This window comes from Planococcus citri, chromosome 3 (genome assembly GCF_950023065.1).
Source record: "Planococcus citri chromosome 3, ihPlaCitr1.1, whole genome shotgun sequence".
Lineage (NCBI taxonomy): Eukaryota > Metazoa > Arthropoda > Insecta > Hemiptera > Pseudococcidae > Planococcus > Planococcus citri.
This window is the reverse complement of record NC_088679.1, coordinates 30,244,934-30,268,551: the sequence shown is the minus strand read 5'-3', so window position 1 is coordinate 30,268,551 and position 23,618 is coordinate 30,244,934. Positions and strand designations below refer to the sequence as shown.

General features: G+C 32.2%; 2 protein-coding genes across 4 annotated transcripts; both read right to left on the bottom strand.

Annotated features, from left to right (window-relative positions):
- Nucleotides 1-3,598, bottom strand: LOC135839783 (uncharacterized). Of its 2 annotated transcripts, none has more exons than XM_065355983.1 (4): nucleotides 3,048-3,598; nucleotides 1,918-2,324; nucleotides 1,555-1,764; nucleotides 1-1,063 (listed from the first exon to the last, which is right to left on the bottom strand). In XM_065355983.1, the coding sequence occupies exons 1-4, from the start codon at nucleotides 3,094-3,096 to the stop codon at nucleotides 986-988; spliced, it is 744 nt and encodes a 247-aa protein (XP_065212055.1). In that variant the 5' UTR covers nucleotides 3,097-3,598; the 3' UTR covers nucleotides 1-985. The 2 variants fall into 2 exon arrangements, with proteins under 2 accessions (XP_065212055.1, XP_065212054.1); XM_065355982.1 differs by lacking the exon at nucleotides 3,048-3,598 and adding an exon at nucleotides 2,447-2,731 and having other exon boundaries at nucleotides 3-1,063.
- Nucleotides 3,599-4,626: 1,028 nt separating this feature from the next.
- On the bottom strand, nucleotides 4,627-23,155 carry LOC135839169 (uncharacterized). Of its 2 annotated transcripts, XM_065355075.1 has the most exons (10): nucleotides 22,853-23,155; nucleotides 22,382-22,776; nucleotides 18,284-18,475; nucleotides 16,060-17,300; nucleotides 10,149-10,579; nucleotides 9,882-10,061; nucleotides 8,293-9,802; nucleotides 6,701-7,128; nucleotides 6,191-6,424; nucleotides 4,627-5,700 (listed from the first exon to the last, which is right to left on the bottom strand). In XM_065355075.1, the coding sequence occupies exons 1-4, from the start codon at nucleotides 22,902-22,904 to the stop codon at nucleotides 16,497-16,499; spliced, it is 1,443 nt and encodes a 480-aa protein (XP_065211147.1). In that variant the 5' UTR covers nucleotides 22,905-23,155; the 3' UTR covers nucleotides 4,627-5,700; nucleotides 6,191-6,424; nucleotides 6,701-7,128; nucleotides 8,293-9,802; nucleotides 9,882-10,061; nucleotides 10,149-10,579; nucleotides 16,060-16,496. The 2 variants fall into 2 exon arrangements, with proteins under 2 accessions (XP_065211147.1, XP_065211146.1); XM_065355074.1 differs by lacking the exons at nucleotides 18,284-18,475; nucleotides 22,382-22,776; nucleotides 22,853-23,155 and having other exon boundaries at nucleotides 16,060-16,214.
- Nucleotides 23,156-23,618: the final 463 nt, after the last annotated feature.

The window sequence follows — 23,618 nt, the reverse complement described above, 5'->3', positions numbered from 1 at the left end:
AAATAAAGCGTTTTCATTGGTGGAGATTTTGCCAACTTTTACCCGAATTTTTGCCAAAAGTTCACAATTGGCAGTTGGCAATTTTACTGCCACCGAGCGCTAATCGGGAATAGATGATTACTTAATTATTTATGCTTGAATTTCTCGTCTATAGTTAGACTTTGACTGGCCTAGCTATCAAAACTTTATCATAAATTTTAGGTACCTACTTCGAAGATTAGGTTACATAGGTAATAATTATTTCAGAATTTTTAGGTATGTTTTCCGATTCACATAAAGTTTAAAAATTTCATTATTATGATTTTAAAAATTCGCAATTTGAGAATAAAGCAGGAACCAGGCGTTTTTCTTTTTCATCTAACGACGTTTTTATCGAATTCACGATAGCAGATTTCAAATATTCGTTAAGAACAAATAGTGCAAATTCACTTTCGTTTTCATTAACGTTCGATTTCAATGATTTGAAACGAATATCTTGCAAACGCAAACTCACTTCAACTTTTTTTTCAAAATACCGTCTGGTTTTCCTAATTTCAAACTCTATGTAATCCAGGAAGAAAATGAATGATTTTCGTTTATTGTTGTAACTCCAATCTAATTTACCTCTCAAATCATTCGTCCTAATTCGCACCGTTATTTCTTTCAGTTCTAATTCGCCGAATTTCGATGTCGTAGGACGATTGGTAGGATATCCTGTACTCGTTGGATCAGAATATAGGTTGTTAATCACGTTCAATTCGGTACTGTTGAAAGATGATAGTCCTTTAATTATAATCGGTCCGGCACTTAAATCTACACCTTTCCATGTTTCTAGTTTTGCGTTTGGGATTACGTAGTATAAATCGTTCAGATTGTTGTTGGAAATTGATGACTGGACCTGCGAACTTTCATCCGTGGTTTCGAATTTTGAGCAGATATCCGTCAAGGAAATACCATTCTGGAGAAGTTTTTCGTTTAATTTTTTTGTAAAAATTTTTTTGATCGACTATTCAACTTCTTTGATGAAAATTCCTAATTTGTTGTAAATTGCTACTTGAAATCTGGCATCTGTGTTCAGATGTATCTGCAATTTGGAAAATCGTAATATTAAGGTTATGAAGTCATAAGTCTATCGAAGGAAAACTTTTTCACGTTTTCTTATTGTCATTTTGGCTATATTGGACTTGGTTGAAAAATGTTTTTATAAAAGGGTTGAGGAGGGGGAAGGAAGAGTAGTATCTCAAAATTTAATTTTTATTTCAACTCAGATCCGCTCAAAAAAATGCCTTTAATCACATTTCATACGCTTTTTCGGATTCTTTGAGAGTTTGTCAAAATTTAGTGGGGTTTTGGGAAGAGGGGGGAGGCGTCATTTATATCGTAAAAATATGTTGATATTCGAAGTATGGGCGATGGAAAACATTAAAAACAATTTGTCACACAGTTTTTTGCATTTTTTCAATTTTTATAAAAATTTGAAGTTACCCATTTATTTTTTTAAAAATTTGAATCACCCTCTCAGGATTCCAGAATACTAGAATAAATATTATAATCGATGGTTATCTATAAACTTACCTCTGAATCAGAATAGATTATTCTAGATGAGATATCATTTTGATAATTCGTGGATTTGGTGGTTTCAATGGAAAACTGCTTCGCAATAGAACCATTTCTCAATATAAGAGATATAGATCCTGGAATGACTACCTCTTTCAAGAAACCGGAAATTTGAATCACTTTCAGAGCAGCTGTAATTTTTATAATCTTTGGTAATTTCGCCTCCACCTAAAATTAAAAAAAAAAAGAAACATTATATCACGTACACAAATTGCAATATATACACTACAATTATGGCTGAATTAGTAATCTAAGAAATATTTAATTCTACGAGTATGTAGTATGTACGAATACGTATTACAAACAGAAAGAATTTCTTACTTCTCCCATTTTTGATGATTGGCATCTTATCGAAGTCGAATACGAGTGCAATTTTTCATCTGAATTATTAGGCTCTCCTCCTGTTGTTGTAAGATTGAAATCATGAAATATTACATTTTCTGTGCCCAAATTAATTGAAATGGAGTCTCCGGCTAGTGGTAAGTCATGTATGGAAAGATCTATGTCTTTATAAGTATTGCAATCTGAAGAAAACTTGGTGACCGTGTTTATGATTTTGTTTCCGATTTTTTCACTCGCGTCGATATCTGATGATAGGATATCTTGAATCGAGATACTTTCGAGGTAATCATCTTGAGAAAGGGTGGATGTTGTTGAAGGAGTAGAAGTTGTATTTGTAGTTTCGTCATTTACTGATTCGTTTTGAATACTGAGTGCTGTTATTACATCTTTGAAAAAAATAAAATCGTCATTAATACGAGTACCTACATACTTAGGTAAGGAATAAGGAACATATCTACAATCTACATACGTAAGTCTTAGGTAACATATTACGCAGGTATCTACTTACCATTTAAGTTACAAATTGTTAGTAAAAAAAAGAGAAGTATGGATTTCATGGTTTATAATATAAAACGAACGAAGTTGGAGATATATAAAAAAACGTAAGTCGCAGGCACCGAAATGAAATAAAAGACAAATAGGCAGTAGTGTTTTATGAGAATTATCATATTTTGTACTTTGGCATTTTGTCGTTTCCAGTGGGAGGAGGAGGGGTTCAGGTTGTTATCATTTGTTGAGATGGATAGTTTGTTATTAATTTATACGAATGGAAACTAAGGATAGTATACATGCCAGAAAAAAAGTTCTGTGATTAGATAATGATGAATTCGTGTTTATAAAATGATATGTAGTAGTCAACACTATATCAGCTGTTTTGCTTTGCCCACTACTAATTTATGAAAATTGAGTGAAAAGAGATACATCCTGAATCCTGATGCATGATTTGCGTCGAAATGAGAAAAAAAAGAAGAAAATTACGTTGTTTAAACATTGTGTACTCGAACTTTTACATAGCTTTTTGAAAATCCATAGTTGTTATTTCGTGATCGCGATTTTCTGATTGATGAGATAAATTAAGTTGCATGTTGGAAATATGAATAAGTACTTACCAAGATGTAAAGAGAATATGACAATGACATAAATTGTCCAGAATTTCATATCGCGATACCTATCTGTAGGTAATTAGATAACAACGTCACTCAGTAAAATTGGTCTGTCGCGACTGTAATTACATATAACGTAGGTGGTCGAAGAACTTGCGAAAATTGTCGTCGTACAATAACAGCTCTCTATCAGATTAATATCGTTGCTTATTTGTTATTAAATATTTATTAAAATACTAAATATTTACTCAGATAGGTACATTTGTTGATCATCCACGTTAGAATCGGCTTTCGGTGTCAACAAATTGTTTAGGAGACACGCGTGTGTCTGTAAAATATTTAGTGTAGACAACAGAATCAAGATATATAGGTGTACCTAAATTGATTATTTTAAGAAGTATCGTCCTTAATTATTACTTATTAGACAACTCATGGAAAAAAAGTGATAATTCGAGAACGAAGGAGAATGTGATGTACGTACCTAATACCTACCTGTCTAAAATACAAGCGCGGTCTGGGTCGGTTGAAGCCCCCTGGCGGATGTACCGAATGGGGTCCTCAAAATTTTACCCTTCCCCTCTTGAATGCGAGTTGTACAATTGATTTTTTTGTCGACTTTGCATTCGGTTTCGCGAAAATATGTCATACTGACGAGAAAAAAACTGTTTTTGTGGGGGGAGGGGAGAGGGATTGTGACTGAAAATTTGCTTGCCGAATAATATGACGAGTTTGTAAGATGAAATACAAATAAAAGATGAAATGACAATAATGCCAATTGGTATAATAGGTACTCACATCAAGTAAGATTCATTGAAAAATTATTTTCTCTTTTGAATTTATGATTTTTTTTTAGTTCAAAGATAGGAATTAGCCGGAGTGAAGCAAGGGCAAAAGCTTTCAAAAATTTGGGTTTCGAAAAGTAAAAACAATGTTTTAAAAATTTGTTTGTTTCTTTTGATCCAAAATTTTAGAATTTGAATGGACAAATTTTAATTGTCTCTTTAGTTGAGAGTTTTTAAAAATTTTAATTTTGAAAATGAAAAGCAAACAGACTCGAGTGAAGCGAGGGCAAAAGCTTGTTTCGATCGTATAAAAAACAATGTTTTTTTTCTGGTGAAAAGTTTCTTAAAATTTGAATAATGTATTTTTTTAAAAGTTCAATTTGAAAAAAAAACACAGGAACCCAAACGAAGCGAGAGTGAAAGCTGTCAAAAATTTATATTTTGAATGACAAACCAGTATAGGTAGAGGTTAGAGGTACTGCTCAAAACAGTTCGAAACCATTTCCTAGTTTTTGGAAGGGAATGGTAGGGAGGTCGAAAATGGGGCACATACCAAATCCCAAATTTGATTTCCAAAATTCACCAAAAATCTAAAAATGAACTCCAACATCTGAAATTTTTGCTAGTCGTGTATTTGTGCATTTTCAAAAATTCGATATTTTAATTGCCAACTAAATGGCTGGAATGTGACACGTGCAAGTAGTGAAATATTGTCGTTTAGGTAGTTGGAAAATTATTTCAGAGATACTTATTTTTTTAAATCAAGCCCCTCCCCCGCCGTACACTAATTGAATAAATACAAACACAGTATAGAAGGTATAATATTAATTGATAGGTAGTGGTAGTAGAATTATTGATATTTGCTATTTTTGGTACATTTCCTTACTCGTTGAATAAGTCTACTTACATGTGAATACTTCTCTAAAATATTTAATATTTATAAACAAATTTATTACAGATTTAAATAAGATTTTAAAATAATATGGAATAGGTAGGTAAGTATGTATTACATCGCATGCGCATTGCGCATCTTATCTATGTTAGTTGCAATTCGCGAATGGCGATTCATTTTGAAGTTTTTTATTCAACAAAATCTGTAATGAGTTCGCGATAACAGTTTTTAAATATTCAGAAAGAACAAAATTTACAAATTCACTTTCGTTTTCACAAATTTTAGAGTTAGTTGATTTGATTAGAAGGTTTCCCAGGTATACGTTCACATCAACTCTTTCTTGATTTGATTTAATATAGCGTGAACTTGAAGTGCTGCGCTCGTCGTAAAATCTATTGTAGGTATTCATATTGTGATTGTTTTCAACACTAACGTAACTAAAACTTATGGTTTTCTTAATTTCAAACTGGATAAATTCAACGGAGAAAGGAAATGATCTCTTTTTAAAATTATAACTCCAATCCAGTTTTCCCTTCAAGTCGTTCGTTTTTATCCGTATTGTAATTTCTTTCATTTCGGGATCATCGTATGGGGAAGGCGTACTGTAATATTTCCCATTAGAATCTGGGCTTGAAATTTCACTTTCTGTTGCAATGAATTCGGTGCTATTGAAATCAGCCAAGCCATCTATTACGATAGGACCTGCACTGAGAGGAACTTTTCTCCATGTATCAAGTTTTGCGTCTGGTATTACGTATAAATGATTGAGATTTGTGTTTAAAAATGGTAAATTAATTTTTTTAGAATTTTTATCCGGGTTTACAAATTTTGAGCAACTGTCTGAGACAGAAATTCCATTGCTATTCAAATAGTTATTCAATTTTTGTACTAAAAACTCTCTAATTGGTAATTCTACTTTATCGAAGAACGTCTGTAATTTGTTGTAAATCAGCATTTGAAATTTTGTGTCGATGTTCAGTGAAACCTGTAACGTAAAATGGTTCGATTAAAATGCGATCGGAAGAATAAATGAAAATTATAGGTATTTACCTATTTGTATGTATGTAAGTGGTTAAGTAAGTACGTACATAAGTAAGTAGGTAGAATAGATACAGGGTGGACAGAAATATCGTGAACCCCAGAGAAAGTTTTTCATTAAAAATATAGGTTGGCAACGTGAAATAGAATGCATATGGTATATGGTTGGTGGAAAGTTATCATCTCAGTCCAACAACCAATCATATGCTATCATTATTATCATTCACTGTGACCAACCGAAATATTTAACAGAAAACTTTTTTAGGGGTTCACGATATTTCTGTCCACCCTGTATGTACCTATTCCTACTACCTATGTACATATTAAGTAATAGGTACATATGTGCATATGTATTTATTTTCACTTATTTTGTTTAGGTACTCTCTTAAAATTCAGCTTATATGAAGATGAATTCTAATTTATGAAATTTTACCAACCTCAGATTTTGTGTACAATATCTTTGATATTATGTTGTCTTCGATATTCGTTGAATTTGTCTGCATAGAAAACTGTTTGGAAAGTGCGTTATTCTTCAGTTTAAAACTTATGTCTCCCTCACTAAGTCCAAGTGTAGCAGATATAGCATTAATTTCATTTGTAGCATTATTAGTTTTTCCAACTACTCTCAGATATGCTGAAATTTCTATATCATTGGGTAATTTCAATTCAATCTGAAAATGAGCATCAAACGTATGCATGAGTATTATATCAATCATTATATGTAGGTATGTACCTATTGCTATCCAACATTAGGGAATAAGTAGTTTTTATATTAAATTGAATCCACTGTGAACTGTTTCACATGAAAGGCGTTTGCCCTTAAACCCCCACAACACTCTATATAAATTGACTACGTGAAAAATATCCATAGGCCATAACCATAATCAATGTTTTTAACGTTTTAAAATTATAAAACTGAAAATTACATATTAAGTATAATAGCTCACTTTAGCATTTCTCGATGAATCACATCCGATTAAAGTTGAGTATGATTTTCGTTTTTCCGATCGCGTGTGTTCTGACGATTCTGTCAATTCTCTGAATTCTCTGGCCGCAATATGATAAAATGTAGCATTCGCTATATCCAAATCAATTGTTACAGAATTTTGTGGAAATGAAAAATCCTCTATTGAAATATCTATTTTCTTATAAGTACGGCAATTCGCCGAATATTCTGTAACAGTGTTGATTATTTTTTTCTCGATTTTTTCACTAGCGTCTATGTCCGATGATAAAACATCCTGAATTGAGATATTATCGAGATAATTTTCTTGAGAAGGAGTAGACGTCGTCGTATGTACTGAAGGAGGGATATTCGTTGCGGTACTTGCGGTGTATTCCGTTGTCATTTGCTCGATGTATGAAGGTTTTGAATCTGTTGTGTAATAATCAATTATGCAACTTTGTCTTTAGAATAGATGTTAGAGTGGATCGCGAAAAAAAATCGGCGGATTTTCACCAAATTCAGCGGAGACTTGCATTTTGAGCTAAAAGTTACTTGTAAAAAGTTCCCCTAGAGGAGAGAGATGGGCCTTCATTGAGGGGGTATTTTTGAAAAAGTTGTGGTTTTTTCGCGCTAGCCCTTTCCCAACTTGTATTGAGAAAAATGGCCTAGTCCCAAATGAAATTATTTGAGATTCTGCGTTGATCTATGCTAGTGTGGTCAAAATCGAACACAATTTGAGGTTCTACTGAAAGATTGAAAATTTGCAGATCACTTATTTTTGGATAAATTCGGATTTTGAAAATTTTTTCTTCGCAAATATTTCGCATTTAATTTTAAATAATCGAGAAAAACATCCAAAAAAATATGATATTTTTCCTTTTTTTAAAAATTGGCAACAATGACCAAATGATTTTGAATTTGTACGGCAACAGCGTAGTTCGACGCAAAGTCTCAATTATACTTTCATTTTGGGGCTGACCCATTTTTCCCAAAACAGATTGAGTAGGGCTAGCGCGAAAATTCCATTTTTTAAAAAAAAAATGACCCCTCGTTGAGTGCTCATATCTTCCCTCTAGGAGAACTTCCGATGCTAAAATTTTTTATGAGCTAACTTTCAACTCAAAATGAAGGTCTGTGCTGAATTTGGTGGAAATCTACCGATTTTTTTGGGCGATCTATCCTAATAGATGAAAAGTAGGTATATTTGAGTCGATAACTAATTCCTTTCGTTGAGATGGATAACATCCAAAATATTTTATTTTACTTCAACGTATGAATTTTCAAAAGGTATCTAATTATGTAGGTACCTAATTTTTGATTTCCTGTTATTTGATTAATTATATTTTGATTTTTTCCCACTTTTTTCACTTCTCGTTTTAGCCCTTCCAAAAATTTAAACGTTTTGGTTCTAGGTCACAAAAGCCAAACTCGTATTTTAATAATATTACATTCAAATGAGGCATTTTCAAGTGTCATCGATCGAGAAAAATCAAAAAAATCTTGCTTATTCTATGAATCAAAGACATACGACTAATATTGGTGATTATTCAGTTTATATAAAATGTACCTCTACTATGTACTACTTGTACTTACCATTTCGTCTCAAAAATGCAAAAAATAAGATAAGCAAAGAAAACAATTTGAATTTCATTATTTTCAAATTTAAACCAACGCACAGATGTAGGTAGGTAAGTATTTGTGAATTAAATTCGTACACTTCGCGAAACAATGAGAAAATGAACACCATTAAACAACAATGTAAGAAAAAACAATGCACTATTAAGTACGAGTAACAAAAAAAATCATTTACCAGAAGAAAAACATATTTTCAATTTTTGATAGCAATATCCGTTCTGATTATATTCGCGAATGCAGTTGACATTTTATCAATTTTGAAGGAAAAGGAAAAAAATTGTCGCTCTAAGAGATAAATTAATTTTACTTATCTCACATTTTACACGTGTATGTTTCAGTTGAAAGTATTTCCATCGTGTAAAAATGAAAATTAAACATTGTAAAATTTAATTACTCAAATTAGAGTTTCTGGTGTTTTATGTATTGAAGTAAATGACTAAAAAAAAAAAAAACGAACCAGTTAGGGTTCAAAAATTAGTGGAAATAAAATCTACAGAAATTTTAAATTACTCTGAAAGAACCAAAAATGAAGTTCAGCTCCTGTAACTACCTTTGGTTGGTGCTTCCTGCTTATTACGACAAAACTAGCTGGAGGCTCCAAAGTAGTCTAATTTAAATTCAATAATTTATGTCTTACTCAATCTTCAAGATTTAATTATTGAAATAGTGACAGGTAATTCAAGTATAGGTATACCTGCTAATAATAATTATCCAAGTACATGATAAATTAATTATTGAAATAATAATTAATGTAACTTCTCCATGAATCATCCGTTATTTCAGACAAAGATTTCTTGAAAGTTTCCGCTATAGCCGATTTTAAATACTCAGTTAAAACGAATTCTGCAAATTTCACCTCATGGATACTCGTATAAGTAGACACGGATGGTTTAATTTTCATTCTACCAAGATATACGTCCATTGTTCTATCCCAACTGCCATAATAGTCCCGTCTTATGAATGTTTCTTCAAACAAAATATTATCTAAAGTAAATTTGAAAACTAACGACGAATCGTTTCCATTATTGTCACAAAGATTGCATCTCCATTCAAATTTACCCTTCAGTGACCCAGTTTTGACACGAGAGATTAATCGTTGTTTAAAACCATTATAGTTGTGGTCGTATTTTTTGGAGACCGAAAATTCAGTGCTATTGAAAGAAAATCCACCGATTACAATAGGCCCTGCACTTATGGTTATTCCTTTCCAGGTCTCGATCTTTGCTGTCGGTATTACGTATAAATTGTTTAAATAGCTATTTAAAAATAAGGAGGAAATTTTCCTTGCGTAAGGTTCAGCGTGGTCAAATCTCCAACAAGTAGCCGTTAAAGAGGAGCCGTTTTCTTCCATCTGACTATCGAGTTGTTGGGCGAGAAATTGTCTCAATGAGGATTCCACTTCATCGAAAAATGTTTCTAATTTATTGTAGATTAACGACGGTGGTCCTGCGTTGAAATTTATATCAATCTGTGAATAACAAATGTTATGTAGGTAAATTGAGTATTTTGGAATCGTCATGGTTAAGCTAAATTTTCGAATAACTAACTTTTGAGTGGGTGTAAGAAATTTTAGAAAATTCGTCGTTTGAAACGATGTAATTCTGTTTGGAAATTGTTCCGTTACTGATTACTATAGTGATTCCTCCTTCGTTTTCTGATTGAACTAATGGATGAGTTATCGAAAAATTTGCTGAAATCTGTACATTTGCTGATAATCCTACTCGTAACTGAAACAGATACCAAGATTTTACAATGAAGAAGAGGAAATATTGAAATCTAATTTCGAGCTCAGGTATTTTTTTTCTTAGGTATACCTTTGCAGTTGTTGATGAATAACAGGTTAAGGAATAGTCGAATTCCGAATCATGACTGCTCCAATCAGACACACTTATATTCCAAAAGGTGATCTGGCCTTCACCCAAATCGTACCTGATGAGAGTTTTTGGAAATACGTAACCTTTTGTTGAGAGTCTTATTGGTCGACGGTTGTTTTGAAAATTGGCGGAAAAATCTTTCAGTTGATTTATGATTTTTTTGTGAATTTTTTCATTAGCGTCGACTCCCGATAACAATAAATCTTGAATGGAAACATTGTCTAGAGAATCTTGCTCCGGCGTTTGAGTTGTTGTGGTGATAGTTTTCGTAGTGGTTATGGTTTTCATAGTTGGTCTTTCCTCTGATATGACCTCAGGTTCTGGAGACTCGGTAAAATCAACGACGTTTTCATCGTCGGCATTTATTCCACCTATACAGAATAAATATGGAAGTTAGTTAGTTTAACGTGCAAGTAGATAAGAAATGGGAATCGTAGATAGATTTAGGATTGGAAAGTTCTCCTAAAAGAAAGCCAAGAGCATCAAAAATCTCAGAACAAAACGTGAAACTGCCGTAGTTGATTTTTTGATTTTACGTGAATATTTGAAAATTTATGTGTCCTCGAGTTACTCATGATTGTGGGATCGACTTTGGGGTGGGGGGAGGAAGGTTTGAAGTAATTTGTTGCAAACACATTATCGTTTTTGAATTTTTTTATTTAAGAAAATTCATTTGCCTGATTGAAAAGGTCAGGGTCCTACAGAGTACTTTTTGGTTACTTTTTCAAAGTTTTGGCTACTAAAGTAACTTTTATTCAAATTTTCAGAAAATCAATTTTTCCATAAATCTTGGTTCTACTTTATGAAGAAAAAAATTTGATAATATCAACAAGTGAATAATTTACAAAAGTGGATATTAATTTTTTTTCAACTGGTTGCACTTCTTTTTCAGCGTTACGGCTACAAAGCTCTGCCGTCTGCTAAAATTTTCGAAGCCTCGTTTCCTGCCAAAAATTTTAAAAATTAAAGATAGCGTAAAAATAGACTTCTCAAATGATCGCCTTAAGGGTGTAGTTTAGTAGGTAAACGAGTAGGTAAAATAATATGACGAATTCTATTTTCCAAATTACACAAAAACGGACGAATGGATCTGCCTCATTTTTGGATATGTTGTTTAGAAAGGTTATATCTCGGCGAGTACAGAGCTGTTTTTTTAAAATTTGCTTTAGAATAAAAATAAATTGGATTTAAACTTACGTAATTTAGGGTCATTTTCATGAGAGCATTATTCATTTATGAGACAATATTTCAAAAAACCGAGCTTGTACTCGCCGAGATATAACCTTTCTAAACAACATATCCAAAAATGAACATTATTTGATCATTTTTGAGCGTGAAAAATGGAAAATACGAACACTATTTTGCCGACATTTTATAGATCAACGTCGCCATGACAGTAGACAAATTTGCGTTTGTTAATGGTTTGTTTACATATTTTAGTTGAAGCATTTTCAATAAAGAGAGCGTTTGTGCAGTTTTTGCAATTTTTGCATTTTGAGAATGGTATTTCTCGTTCTTTTCATCATAAACCCTTCTGGCCACATTTATTGTAATTCAAAATCAAAAACAATTTTGTAAAGTTATCAAATTATCACTTCGAAGTAAAAACAAATTGCATTTATTCTTGATATAATTAATAATTTTCATCAATGTATTCCAAAATGAATTTCACACCGTTTCAACAACAAATAAACCATGTACCTTACCTACTACCTGCTTGCTTACATTTTTTATTCGCTCAAGTTTATAAGTTTATATGTGGGGTGCTTATCGACTTTCACTTATTAAGATTCAAAGTAAGTGAAAAAATTCACCAACTTTGAACAAACTGAAAATCTCAAAATTATACCTCTCATTATTTCATTTCAAAAATTTAATATCTTGTGAACTTTCCCAAAATGCCAACATCTTGTGAGTGTACTTTATTTCTCAAAGTTCAAAGTTTGATCTCTGGAAACCAAGATGACAAAAATGGGCAAAAAAAACAATTCAATACAGGTTTGGTTTTCAGTTACAGTTGAACGTCTTCTCAATAGGCGAAGTTTTACTAGATTTTGTTTGTATTTTTTGTAATTTTACTGAAATTTCATCCTTTTTTGATGATTTTCATTTCTCACTGATTGATGATTGGGTAATTTTAATGCTTTTTTGAGTGTTTCTACACACATCTTCAACACTTCTTCATGAATTTTAGGCGAATGTTGTTAAATATTCAGAATTTTTTTTTGTGATTTTCATGTTGTTAGGTATTTTAACGATGTTTTAAAGAATTTTTGCAAATTTTATCTTTGTACTTGACAACAATGTTATCCTTTCTTCAATGATCTTCAGCAATTTTATTGTTTTTGAGATTTGTGATAGAATTTATTTCATTTTTTGAAAGTACATACACAGTGTTTTTAGAGCTTTGACTTATGGTTGAAGAACTTTCAACAATTTTTTTGCTATTCTTGTTCAATTTTGATAACGACAAAACTGTTTTTTTTGAGCATTTTCGAAGAATTATCCTCTTTAAAATGCTTTTTTACCCAAAGCTCTACCTCTGACCATTTAAAAGCTTTCGAAGCTTAAAGTTGCGAAAACCAGGCAAAAAACCAGCTGCGGGTAGTAGGTAAATATTGAAATTTGAACTAAAATTACTCAAAATTTTGAGTGGACACATAGGTATTTGAGTAATGCAAAATGCTCGTAATTTTATCCTCTTTGAAACACTTTTTTACCCAAAGCTCTACCTCTCAGTGTTCAAAAGTTCTTGAAGATCAAAGTCGCGGAAAGAGGTCACTGATCAACACCATAGGTATGGGTAATGGGTATGTGACTGACAAGGGAACCTCTTGAGGTGCCCGCCTCCGTGCCTCCGATTTGAACGGGGCCGCGATTTTTGGAAAGAGCATGTTCTAAAACTCCCAAAACCAAATTTTCAGCTGCTCAAGTTTATTTTTCGATTTTTGGCAAATTTTTGAAAATCCAAAATTGACTATTTTGGTGATTTATGCTTTTTTAAAAAAAAGTACGTAATTGATCAGTAAAAATGTTCGAAATAAGACCTAAAAAACCGATATTAACCCCCCAAATCCAAATTTCGGCATTTCCAGCCATTCTGGAGCCTTCAGCGCGATTTTTCAATTTCTCCAGAATTTTAAATTTGCTCCAGAAGACGTGAATATGAAGTTAGGCAGCTGAAAATCGAGTTGTGTGTCATACTCGACCTGTTTAACGAATTCATCCACATTTCAGCCGATTCTGGATGAGACACCTCAAGAGTGGTTTTTTGACCAGCTTTTTTTCAAATGAAAAATCCAAAAAAAATCAAAAGTTTCCCGATTACTAGAAAATTTTTGAAATTTGCGCGAATCACAGTATTTTGTCATGAACTAACCCCACGAGGGCGAATGTCACCATTTCCAGCAATTCTGGAGCCTCCAGCGCGATTTTTCAATTTCTCCAGGGGCTCCAGAAAGACTGGAAATGGGGAAATTCTCCCTCGAGGGCTTGATTAATGACAAAATACAGCGATTTGCGCATTTTTCAATAATTTTCTCGCAAACGAGAAATTTTTGATTTTTGGATATTTTTATTATGAAAAAAAGCTGGTCAAAAAACCACTCTTGAGGTGTCCCCTCCAGTCTGTAGTTTTGTTGCCAAATTTGCCCAAGTTAAAAAGTGTATTTTTTTGAAAAAGTTGTCAAAAAGCGTCGATTTTTGGCTCAAATAATCAAAAACTATCCATTTCAGTCAAAAATGTCAAAAAGTTATCATCTTGGTAAAATTCTCAAAAAGGGTCAATTTTTGCCAAAATTGTCAAACATTCCTGTTCTTGTGAAGGTTGGCTAAAAAAACCTGTTTTCGCCAAAATTGTCAAAAGACTCTCGTTTTTTGACAAAATTGTCAGAGTGTCAATTTTTGGTGAATTGATGAAAATTTGAAATGTTCTTCAGTCAAAATTCTCAGAAATTAGTTTTTTAATAAAGTTTTTTCAAATTTACTTCGGAGGCACTGCGTGCCCCCACGAAAAAAAAAACTTTTTATAAGAAATTTGTCAGAATATTAAATTTTAAAAAATTGAAAAAAATCATTAGGAAAATCAAACAACTCCTCCATTTATTAAAAATACTTCGTGAATGCATTCATCCAATATTATGGCACATTAGAACTGGCATTGAATGAAAATGAAAATTAACTCTCCGGCCGAGCGCGTTGGTTATACTTTTCCACGACAACGTCGCGGAGAAAAAGTGGTGACGCGCTTGGCTCAGCTTCGCAAGAGAAATTATTTTCTTCGTAACTATCAAAAATTAGAATTATGTTGGAAATTTTTCTAAATGAAACGAAAAATTCGATTTGGCAACGCTTCATACGTATGAATAAATAACAACGTGTATGAGTGTGAGTGCAACAAATGGCAACAGTTAATGGGAAAATGCGCACGCACAATTTTCAATAATTCGTTTAAAATAAATTCAGAAATTCTCAATAATTATTCAATCTTTCGTTCGCGAACAAATCAGTTATTTGTCTACTGATAAAATAAAAAAGAAAAATTTTCAACTCTCGATTTGGCAGCCAAATATTTTTCAATAAAAATTTCCCATTATACCTATTTTCTCGGATTTTTAGAAGCTAAACTACACCCTTAAATTTGCGCTTCATTTGCACTGAACAAGATTAAATTCTCAGCTGCTGAAGCGATTTTGAAATTGCTAGAAAGCAGTTGACTTTTGCTGGAGACTCCAGATCGGCTCGAAAATGATGGAAACCGATTCAGGGAATCAAATTTAGGAGGCAGGTAATTTTTTGAGCCATTTGTTGCAAAAAAAGTTAATTTTTTGAAGATTTGAGATTTTTAGCACGTAAATATGCATTTGCTCAACTGGTCATTTCGGATTTGCGATTCACTTGCTCTAATCGATTCGAAATAATTATTATTAAATTTTCAGCTGCTAAATTCCATTAAAACGCCATATTTCCTACTTGATTTTTTTGTCTTGTTTTTCAAATTCAAGAGCTTCAAATTGAGAAGTTTGTTCCTCAAAAAGTCAAAATATGGCTTCATTTTTTGAAAAAAACACATTTATGAGAAAATTTTAGATACAAAAGTTTACAAAAAATGTACTTTTTCAACTTTTGAGGATAATTTAGCAGGTAGGTACGTATTTATATCAGGTAATAATTATTAGCCGCAGTTAAAGAGGAGATTAGGGAAACGAAAGGGTGTTGAAATGACCCAAAATATATTTAAAACTCAATGTTTCAGGCATTTTTGCTGGTTTTGTCGCGTCATTGACTTTTGAACTCAGGAAACCAGAAAATGCATTAAAAGCCTATCTGGCAATGGAGACTCGTAAAGGAGCGTCCAAAAATTTCCTAAATAGGTAAAACAATCAAATCGTTGCGCTTGCAGGATATAGTTATTTTTGCAAAAAAGAAGGAAGGGTATTTTAAGGAATCTTTTGGGAAAAATTAAGAGTACGAAATTTTCCTGAATTCGTGTATGGTTTACTTTACATAAATTAAAATTTTCTCTTGGGTTTTTTTGTTTTTTTTTAAATTTAAAAATTTTTATTGAACACAAAAAATTTATTTTTATAAATTTTTGAAGTGTGTTACTTTCTTGGAGTTCAAATTCGTACTTATTTGTACTTACATATAAACATCGAAAATCTTTTTTTTTGCAAATAGGTAGGTAGGTATGTGCCTAGTTTTGGAAATTTTATAAGAAATGTGATTTGGAAAAAATTAACATTGAGTCAAAAAACTACACATTCATAATATAAATGTACCTATTTAAAAACCCTAAAATCTTACTTTTTATGGAGTCTGGGTTTTAAAAACTTATAATAATAATACTCACCGAAATGAAAAGAAAATAACACAACGATCAAAGTTGTCCAGAATTTCATATCGCGATATTCATTCGTAATCAACGTCACGTCATAAAATTCAGTAATCGTGTACTATACGTAGAATAACCTATCGGAATTTGCGAATACAGTCATCGAACAATTACACATGGTTCTTATCGTCGTTTGTTTATTATTAAAAATCCATTAATTGGCTAAATATTCATTCCTATTTACTGCTAATAATAAGTTTACGTGAGCATACCTAATGTGTAATGTACCTACGTGCATAGGTAGGTATGTGCGAGTTCTTCTGGTCACTTAGGATACGTGTGTGGAAATATGATCTAATTAATTATTATACACATAGGTAGGCGAAAATATTTGCAAGCATTTGTTGTACCCTATATAATAATTACAAAATGAAACTGAAAACATTTACAAATTTTTATCGACAACTTACAATAGAAGAATTATTTTTAAGCTTGTTAGCCAACGAATTTTTCAACGAATCCTTTACAAACATCTTCAGATGTTCCAAGAGAGCAAAGTTCACAAATTCCTTCTTATCTTCGCGAAAGCTAGGCGATTCGATTTTAATATTTCCCAGCAACACATCCACATTCACAGTATCCTCTTCACTTCGACTATACCATTTATTGTAACTTTTTCTAGGCGAATAAGGCCAATGTACTGGTGTGAATTTAGAAGTCTTGTTTTTTTCGATTTCAAACAAAACGGAATCGATGAAAAAAGGAAACGATCTTTGTTTAGAATTATAACTCCAGTCCAGTTTGCCTTTTAAACCACTTGTTTTGATTCGAACCGTCATTTCTTTTTGTTCGGGATCGTCGTATCTAGGTGTACTATAAAAAAGACCACTATCCCCTGCACTGGCTAATTCAGTGCCCAAAATACTCAGCTCGATGCTACTGAATTGGGAAATACCCTTGACTACCATAGGCCCTATACGTAGATTAACTCCTTCCCATGATACGAGAGATACATTAGGTATTGCGTATAAATGATTGAAATCGCTGTTTGAAGAAGACCAATTGATTTTCTTCGAGTAGTTTTCTATGTTGACGAATTTGGAGCAGCTTTGACCGACATCGATGTTATTTTCAGACAATTGTGCGCTCAATTGATCGACCAAATGTTGTTCTACGGATGATTCTATTTCGCTGAGGATTTCTTCTAAATTGCTGTAGATCAATTTTTGGTATTTTGTGTCTATATTATCAAGATATACCTGAAATAAGTGTAAATCAGAGATGAGAATAATAGTCTGGGATATGACAATAGGAATAATGGCACCCCCTCCTCCTCGCCGATCCTCTGGGACAACTTTTTTCTTAAAGGGGACATCCTGAGGAACATTTTAAGGACAACTTTCCAAAAAAAAAGTTGGCCTTACTAAAAAAATGGTGACCAATCAAAATTTCACCAAATTGATCTAGAAAGCTTAAATTTGGGATATACCTTATTTTCGACCTGCCAAATGAATTTCGGTTTTATTATTCGATTTGATGAAATTTTGTGGAAATTTAGGTATAGTTTCAAAAATCTACTGGAGGCTCCAAAAAATTTCAAAAAGTCGTTGGAGGCTCCAAAATTACTTGAACCCACCAACAGTCGACTTGTGATAACGTGTTCAAGCTCGAGTGCAGCGTGAATTTCAGAATAACAACTTCATTTGATGAAATTTTGTGGGAATTTCAAGTTTCAAAAATCTACTAGAGGCTCCAGAACTGCTCAAAACGGGTTGAAATTGTTTCTAATCGATTTGGCGGATCGAAATTAGGGTATACTCCAAATTTCAGCTTCCTGTGTCAACGTGGTAAAATTTTGATTTTTTTCTCATTTTTGGTCTGAATTTGATTTTTAAAAATTCACCAAAAATCGAAAAAAACACTTGAGCGCTTGAAATTTTGGCTTGTGATAGATGTTTCCATGCTCTTTCAATCTAGCTTTGTAGTCGTATGTTGGAAAGCAAAATCTGCGATTTAGACTGACCTGTCAATCAGAATGGCCGCCATTTTGTTAGTAAGACCAATTTTTTTTTGATAAGTTGGCTTTAAAAGGTTTCTTAGAATGTCTTCTTTAAAAAAAAATTGTCTCAGAGAATTGGAGGCGGGGGGGGGGTCGCAATTATTCCTAGTTGTTAAAAAGATTCAAGTTATTCAAAGTTTTGTTAATTTTTTTCCTGTGCTGTTTAATAATTAGAAAACTCACTTTCGAATTCGAATAAGAAATTTTTCGCATTATGTTGTCTTCATGATTGGAGTTTTTCACTTGGAAGAAGAACTGTTTTGAAATAGAACCGTTCCTTAGAAGAATAGTAATTAATCCATTTGAAGGATACGTTTTTTCGATAATTTCAACATTTGCAACAATTCTAATGTGGCTCGGTAGTGTCACTTCAACCTGGAAAATGGACATTCGACGAATCAAACTATTTTGCCTCTTACCTACTTCAAAATTATCTTTATAAAATGATCTATATATTAAAATTATGACCGGATTTTTGTAATACTGAGATCTCAGGAACGGCTGAACCGATTTTGATCGACGAAGTCTCAAAAAAAAGCTTTTGACCCGTAGATGTGCAGGTTTTTATCAAAAGTTCAAAAAGTTGCGCCGTAAAGCTCAAAAAAGCTCAATAATTGATTTTAGCCTATACGTAGCGCATTTAACATATACAGAGAAGTACGTATATTATACCTTGAAAGAGCATCGAAAGAAGTGTAATGTTGAAGAAAAAAGTTTTCAAAAAGTTGCGCCTTAAAGCTCAAAAAAGCTCAATAATTGAATTTAGCCTATACGTAGCGCAGTTAATGTATACAGAGAAGTACGTATATTATACCTTGAAAGAGCATCGAAAGAAGTCTAATGTCGAAGAAAAAAGTTTACAAAAAAGTTGCACCTTAAAGCTCAAAAAAGCTCAATAATTGATTTTAGCCTATATTTAGCATATTTGACGTATGTAGAGAAGTACGTATATTATATCTTGAAAGAGCATCGAAAGAAGTCTAATATCGAAGAAAAACGTTTACAAAAAAGTTGCGCCTTAAAGCTCAAAAAAGCTCAATAATTGATTTTAGCATATATTTAGCATATTTGACGTATGTAGAGAAGTATGTATATTATATCTTGAAAGAGCATCGAAAGAAGTCGAATGTTGAAGAAAAATGTTTACAAAAAAAGCTGTGCTGTAAAAAGCTCAATAAAAGCTCAATTATGACCAGATTCTTTTGACTCTAAGATCTCAGCAACGGCTAAACCGATTTTGCTCGACAATGTCTCAAAAAAAAGCTTTTGACCCGTAGATGTGCAGGTTTTAATTAAAAGTTCAAAAAGTTGCGCCGTAAAGCTCAAAAAAGCTCAATAATTGATTTTAGCCTATACGTAGTGCATTCAATGTATACACAGTAGTACGTATATTATACCTTGAAAGAGCATCAAAAGAAGTCAAATGTTTAAGAAAAAAGTTCACAAAAAAGTTGCGCCATAAGCTCAAAAAAGCTCAATAATTGATGTTAACTCTATACTCAAAGCCTTCAACGTATATAAAGAAGTACGTACTATATTAAATACTTTGAAAGAGCATCACAAAAAGACAAATCTTGAAGAAAAAAAGTTTCAAAAAGTTCCAGGTCAAAGCTAAGTGAATGCTTGAAAGTTTTGAATTATGACCTGATTCTTTTGTCTGTGAGATCTTAGCAACTGCTGAACCAATTTTGATAAATGACATATCGAGAAAGGTTTTGAAGTGTAGATGTGCAGGTTTATGTTGAAAGTTCAAACAGTTACACTATAAGCTCAAAAAAGCTCAATAATCGATTATGCCATATTCGGTGGGTACACAAAGTACCTACATTGTACCTCAAAAAGCCTCCGTGGAAAAAAACTTATGACAAAAAAAAACTTTCAAAAGTTGAAAGTTGTGGTCATGCAGTATTTGATCTTATTTGATGTGTAAAAAAATTATACAGATTGTACCTTGAAAAAGCACAGTGAAAAAACCATACTAGACTGTAAAAAGCTTTTAAAAATTGTTGGCAAAAGTTCAGCGAAAGTTTAAAAGTTCATTATATGAGTTGGTTTTTTGTCACAGCAAGATCTCTGCAACAGCTGAACCAATTTTGATAAACAGCCGCTTGATAGAAAGGTTTTGAATAGTGCATAGATATGCAGATTTATGTTGAAAGTTCAACAATTTTCACCATGAGCTAAAAAAAGCTTGAAAACCATTTACTAAATTTTGAAATGTGAAACGAAGTTACCACAAAAAGTTGATTTTATAATAAAAAAAACATTCAGGGTGCATCGTCAACATTACCTCATGTCATGAACTTTAAAGCTTTCGCTGAACTTTTACCATAAACTTTTGAGAGTTTTTTTCTGTTAAAAATTGTTTTTCAACTTAGATCTTTCAGGGTACAACATAAGTATTTTTGTCTGCCCATCAAATGTTTTTTCAGCTTACTACAAAATTTTTTGTACTTTCAACATAAGCTTGCACATCTACATTTCAAAGCCTTTTTACTGAGAGGTTGTTATTTTAGGTCAAATACCACATGTCAAGAAGTTTTGAGCTTTCGCTTAGCTTTTTTTCAGAAATTTTCAAAAGTTGATGGTAAAAGTTAAGCGAAACCTCAAAATTTTTTGACATGAGATATTTGACCAGATCAAGTCATATACATATATGCAAGGTTGAAAGTTTTCACCAATTTATGCAGAGGGTGCAGCAGATTGAGTCATTTGAGTTGAGACTTTGATAATCTTAGCAAACAGAAAAAGAACTACTGAAATTTTTGGTAATTTCTGATAACAAATGATTTTTTTACAACTAAAAAACAAAACATTTTTGTAAATTGAAAAGAAACAAGTATTTGAAAAGAAACAAGATTGTTGATTTGGTAAAAAAAAAGAAATTCTCAATTTTAGCAAAAAGTAGCAAGTTTGGTAGTTATCTACAAAAAAAAAATATGACGTTTACATTTTTTGCAATTATTTTTGTTGCTTTTATTAGGTAAAACTATAGGGTGAAAAACGAGTTTTTTTTCGATATTTTTGGTAAGAGTTTGCAATGTTGCCAAAAAGTTATCATTTTTTTAGACTTTTTAAGAAATGAAACCAGGACTTTTCGCCAATTGTTGGAAAGAGTGATAATACTTTTTCGCAACTTTTATTGAAAAACTGGACATTATTTTGATTTTTGATGAGAGTGATTGAGTGTTTTTAGAATACATTTGGGGAGAAAGCGACGCTTTGGGGTATATTTTCGACTTTTGGTGATAACAGTTGAAATAAGTACATATTGGAATTTTTTGCGATAAAACAATATTTTTTTTCTGTTAATTTTTAAAAAAGCCTCATCAAGAATTACAATGTTAGCCAAGAGCAGAACTTTTTGAGAATAAGATATAAACAAAGAAAGGCCCTTTCAAAACTTTTCAATAATTATGTATTGCGAAAAAAGTAGAACTTTTTAGTACCTAATTATCAATTAACAGTTTCTGGCAAAACAGGTAGATTTTTGAACAATTTTTTGGAAAAATGGTAGGCCGCAGATTTTTTACAAATTTCATTAAAAGCAAAATTTTTCATCAATTTTTGCCAAAAAGCAAAATTTTGATATGTACTTAAGGGGATATTCTCAATACATGGTAGTATACCTGCCCGTCTGCCAAACTTCAAACACATAATTCAGAGCCATTTGTGCATGGAATAGCTTCAAATTGCGTATAATACGTTTTTCAAAACATTTTGAACAATCCTGTGCATGCATTTGTCGATACGTTGAGTAGTTTTCAAAAAAATACGATTTAATGAAATGTTGGACTTTTTGAGAAAAAATCCAACATTTCTTAAAACTGTATTTATTGAAAAACTATTCAACGTATTGACAAATGCATGCACAAGATTGTTCAAAATGTCTTGAAAAACATGGAAGTATTTCAAATTTGAGCCCATTCCATGCATCCGCGGCTCTAAATTATAACATTAAAGTTTGTCCCATAAGACCAATGTAAAATAAGGCATTTTGGTTATACTACTACTATGTATTGAGAATATCTCCTTAATAGGAAAAAAACAAGGTTTTTTGACAATAATTGTCAAAAAAATTATACCTTTTTGCAATTCTTTTTGAAAAAGCGAAGCTCATTTTTTTGAATTTTCCAATAACTAACAGTGAAAAAATCATGATTATTCTACATATTAGCTACTGAATTTTTAAAATGCACATTTAGGTTTTGAAGAATCGCGCAGTATGCGCGATTAACGGGTTGGCTAGTAATAAATTAAAACTAAGTACTTATTCAATACCTTGGCTTTTTTCGAAGAATCGCATCCAATCAAAGTAGAATATGATTTAAATTTTCCGAAATATTCTCCGACAGCGACGTTGTAAAGTGAAGCATTTATTCCTAATCCCAAATCACAGTTTACTGATTTTTTCGGGAATGTGAAATTTTTCAACGAAAGCTCCATTCGGTTGTAAACATTGCAGTTTGATGAAAATTCGGTGAAAGCATTGATAATTTTTTTCTCGATTTCGTCATTCGCGTTCTGGTCCGAGGATGGAGTCTCTTGAATAGAAGTATCGATCAGATTTTCTTGAAGAATAGGAGTTGATGTAGGATATGTGGTGTCCACAGCTATAATTGACGTTGTTGACATTTTTGTTCCAGCTTCCTTTGTTACATGACTGGTATTCGCACCTAATATATACATAATGTGATAATGTGAATTTTTGAATGATAATTTTAGTAAAAAATTCGTTAATGAAAAACTTACTTGTTGCACAACAAAACAAGGTGAAACACAGGAACAGAACTGCACGTACCATTTTTAACAGACTTTAAAAGTGAGGACGAAAAGAGAATTGAAAAAAAATGAATGCGTAGTTGATAGTCCCACAGTACGTGTAGATACCTATTTCCTCTTGAAACTGCTGGTATTTTCACTCAAATGTTAATCTGGTCAGTAACTCATTGATATGGGTATTGGATACCTAATTATATCGAAAAATAATTAACCATAAATGTAATACGAGTAGCTTATGAAGAATTATCGCATCGGTTGTTTTTTTTTTTTTAAAGGCACAATATTCTTACGTCATTACTCATTAAAGGAATACTGGCTCAGAATACATACCTATTCATATGTAAGTCATTATCTATAAAAAGCATATTATCTTTACATAACACTATAACCAAACTACTCGAGTGAATCATTTCATACAGGGTGTCCGGAGAAGGAGCTATCAATATTTTGCATTTTGATGTAACTGTGTGTGTGTACTTTTCTACTGGATTGCCTCTTCAAATTCAAGAAGGGTGGTATCAGATCTCAACTGGCAAAATTTTTTGAATCGGACAAATCAAAATCAAAAGAGTATGCAAAAATACATCACAAGCCAAAATTTTAGGTGCTCAAGTGCATTTTTCAATTTTTGATGAATTTATGAAAATCAAGGGACCAAAAATGTAAAAAAAATCAAATTTCTCCAAATTTATCTAGAAAGCTGAAATTTGGCACGTACTCGATTTTTGACCCTTCA

What these genes read in the sequence shown, in the direction of transcription:
- LOC135839783 (XM_065355983.1), bottom strand. Translation starts at nt 3,096, where the DNA reads ATGAAATTCTGGACAATTTATGTCATTGTCATATTCTCTTTACATCTT. An exon ending in AATCATCAAAAATGGGAGAA is followed by an intron (nt 1,765 to 1,917) that starts GTAAGAAATTCT and finishes TTTTAATTTTAG; the next exon opens with GTGGAGGCGAAATTACCAAA. An exon ending in TAATCTATTCTGATTCAGAG is followed by an intron (nt 1,064 to 1,554) that starts GTAAGTTTATAG and finishes TCCAAATTGCAG; the next exon opens with ATACATCTGAACACAGATGC.
- LOC135839169 (XM_065355074.1), bottom strand. Translation starts at nt 8,446, where the DNA reads ATGGTGTTCATTTTCTCATTGTTTCGCGAAGTGTACGAATTTAATTCA. An exon ending in TGCATTTTTGAGACGAAATG is followed by an intron (nt 7,129 to 8,292) that starts GTAAGTACAAGT and finishes ATTACACAACAG; the next exon opens with ATTCAAAACCTTCATACATC. An exon ending in ATTCATCGAGAAATGCTAAA is followed by an intron (nt 6,425 to 6,700) that starts GTGAGCTATTAT and finishes GCTCATTTTCAG; the next exon opens with ATTGAATTGAAATTACCCAA.